At 37.2% G+C, this 2,989-nt stretch overlaps 1 protein-coding gene across 3 annotated transcripts in view; it reads right to left on the bottom strand.

Moving 5' to 3' along the window:
• The window catches only part of LOC107689998 (hexosaminidase D-like), an 11,770-nt gene that overhangs the window by 6,166 nt on the left and 2,615 nt on the right, over positions 1-2,989 (bottom strand). For all 3 annotated transcript variants that reach the window (XM_016488225.1, XM_016488226.1, XM_016488224.1), the window contains exons 5-8: positions 1,649-1,736; positions 1,282-1,446; positions 945-1,128; positions 483-554 (exon numbers count right to left, since the gene is read on the bottom strand). In XM_016488225.1, coding sequence (XP_016343711.1) covers positions 483-554; positions 945-1,128; positions 1,282-1,446; positions 1,649-1,736 — 509 coding nt within the window. The remainder of the gene's footprint in view (positions 1-482; positions 555-944; positions 1,129-1,281; positions 1,447-1,648; positions 1,737-2,989) is intronic.

Here is a 2,989-nt window from a genome sequence, read left to right on the forward strand (position 1 = left end):
TTTGCGATACCTTAATTCTTTGATTAATAAAGTTCAAAGGAACATCATTTACCAATATTTTTTAAAATTGTAAATGTCTTTACTGTTAATTTTTTTCCCTGTCACATTAATTTAATGCATCCCTGCTGAATAAAAGTCTATTTTATTTCTAATTTATTTAATATTAAAAAAACTAAAATATATATATATATTAAAAAAAACATAAAAACTCCAAACCTTTGAACCATAGTGTACATGTATAATCAGTCATATTGCCTACGAGTATACTGACAAGTAATGATATGTGTTACATTAAAAAAAATACCATTTTTAAAAGTCAAACATTTAAAAAACATTTATTTCAAATCGTTTCAGAGATTCATTTTGAATATCTCCATAAAAGATTACAAAGAGAAACCTATTTCCTAGGAATAACTTGCACAGCTGATAAAGCTAATAAATAGGGTCAGTATTTTCATACGAGAACCAGAACAGGGTCTTACCGATCTCTTTCACATCCATGTTTGGGATGTACTTCCATATCATGGGCGATGCAAGGTCCTGCAAACCCGATCCTAAAATGTAAACACCCACATCAGGACCAAAAAGCACTACTGTGTTATTGCCATTGTATTTCTGAATGCTTGAAAGGTGCATCAAGCAACATTTTCCATTGTAAAAGTCTTTGTCCTGCCATGTCAAGTTACCTCTCACTGTATCTTAGTAACCCCCCCATTTTCATACTTTCATACTTCACAAGGTCACAAATACACCTGTGAATAGGATATCTCTAATTTGTTGTTTTTACAGGATGTTTCATCCACACCATTAGATGTCACTGTTAAGTCTAAAAATTACAGCGCAACGCATCATAATATGCAAATACTGTACATTACAGTAAAAGTGAGTTTTACTGTTAATCTGGCAAACATAAATTTACTGGCTTGCAGACGCTCTTAATATACCTTTGATTGTGTCGGAGTTAAGTTTACGAAACATGTCGTCCCACAAGATCAGCTTGATTCCTCGTTTCAGTTTGGTCATAAATCTCCCAACTGCGGTCACATGATTGAGGAACAGCTTTCCAATGTCTCCATTGTTGGTTTCCAACCAGCGCTTCGAATCTTCACTTTCGCCCAGGCCACGTACCTAAACGTATTTCATCCACATGAGCTTACATTTGAAAGGAATAGGTCACTCAAAAACGAAAACCAACTAACTCATTGTGTCTTTGCCATTTTCTTTTTTTTCCATGAAATACAACTATTTTCAATGATCTGTAGAGAATAAAGATCCACCGACCTCATCAGCACCAATGTGGAACCACTTTGCTTCTGGGTGCTTCTTCATAACCTGTGTTAACATGTCTTGAACAAGATCCATGCTTCCTTGGGCCTGAGGGTTCAGGCTATTGGGAAACGTTTCCACTTCTCTCAATTTGAAGTACTTCTCGTGTTTTAAGACAAACTGTGAAATGTGAACAGAAAGACTGGTACATAGCGTACAGTATGCTAATAAAGTAAAACCACAGCATTTTAATTATTTTTGCCTCCACATCAACATAACCACCGTGACTGGTTGCTCCTTCTACTGCTTTACTGAAGTATGTAGTGAGCACTTGTTTGAGATATCTACAGTTTTTGTGAGAGTTAGCTTCTTCTGTACTTGCCTCCAAGTGTCCGAACACCTGCACCAGAGGAATCAGTTCAAGCTTGTGCCGTTTGGCCAGAGACTTCATTTCCTCTATATCTTCCGGACTTTCCCAGGAACAATAAAGATAAGCAAGTTAAAACTTTGTATAAAGAGAAATCAGCTTATGATCTCTGAATATAATACAGCAATTAGGGCTGCACGATAAATCGAAATGGAATCGAGATCGCGATTCGACAGAAGCTGCGATTGTCATGCGTATCTTTCAGTGAAGCACGGTTCTGTGATCAGCAGTAAATCTCCATCCAAAGGCCAGAGGACGCTCTTGCGCTGAAACTCCAAATACGCCTCGCAGAAGAAACCCAGAAAATGCCTATCGCTGCAGCTTACTATCAAAATGCGAATGACAATCGCATTCGATTAATCATGCAGCCCTAACAGCAATAGTTCACCTAAATGTCAATCTGTTCCTCATGTAAGTTACTGTAATTGGCTTCAGTGGACTGCTTTTAATTGACTATTTCTATGGTATTTATATTATGTTTTTTTTTTTTTTTTCTCTTTGAAGCTTGACATATGTGCTAATGTTCTTCAGTAATTAAAATAAACCTGAAATAAAATAAAATGTAAATATTATATGAAAACTCTAAACTTAAAAAAAAAAAACTTGCATGAAAATTGGAAATGTTGCCTCAGCAACATTTAGTTGAAGTACTAAAATTACTAAAACTGAAACAAAAAACAAGTTAAAGGGGTCATATGATGCGATTTCAAGTTTTCCTTTCTCTTTGGAGTGTTACAAGCTGATTGTGCATCGATAAGATCCCTGAAGTTGCAAAGACTAAAGTCTCAAAACCAAAGAGATATTCTTTATCAAAGTTAAGACTCTGCCACGCCCCCCTAAAACGGCTCGTTCTAACACGCCCCCACATATCTACCTCACTATGTGGCAATATTAGCATAATGCCGCCCAAATGTGCACGCAAAGAAAGAAGGCGTGGTTTCAGTAACCGCAGTTAGTGTTGAAGCAGCCATGTCAGGGAGACGCTGTGTGTTTCTAGGCGAAAGCAAAAGCACTTTATTTGGCCTTCCGAAAGTAGATGCATTTAGGAATCTTTAAGATTACTTACAACAGAACAGCAATGCATTTTATGGACGACCGTTTCATGAACCTAGGAGAGGAGGTAATTCTGACTTTGCTATGACAATCTGGCGCTTCTGAATCAGCTACTGTTTTGTTATTAGTTTAAGTATTTGCTATTGACTGTTCAAATGCGGAGTTTTGCGCATCTGTGTGTGTGCTTGCATGCGCGCGCGCAAGTGTGTGTGTGTGTGTGTGCGTGTGAGAGAGAGAGAGAGA

The sequence above is a fragment of the Sinocyclocheilus anshuiensis genome, unplaced genomic scaffold (genome assembly GCF_001515605.1).
Source record: "Sinocyclocheilus anshuiensis isolate Anshui unplaced genomic scaffold, SAMN03320099.WGS_v1.1 scaffold1609, whole genome shotgun sequence".
In the NCBI taxonomy this organism is placed as follows: domain Eukaryota; kingdom Metazoa; phylum Chordata; class Actinopteri; order Cypriniformes; family Cyprinidae; genus Sinocyclocheilus; species Sinocyclocheilus anshuiensis.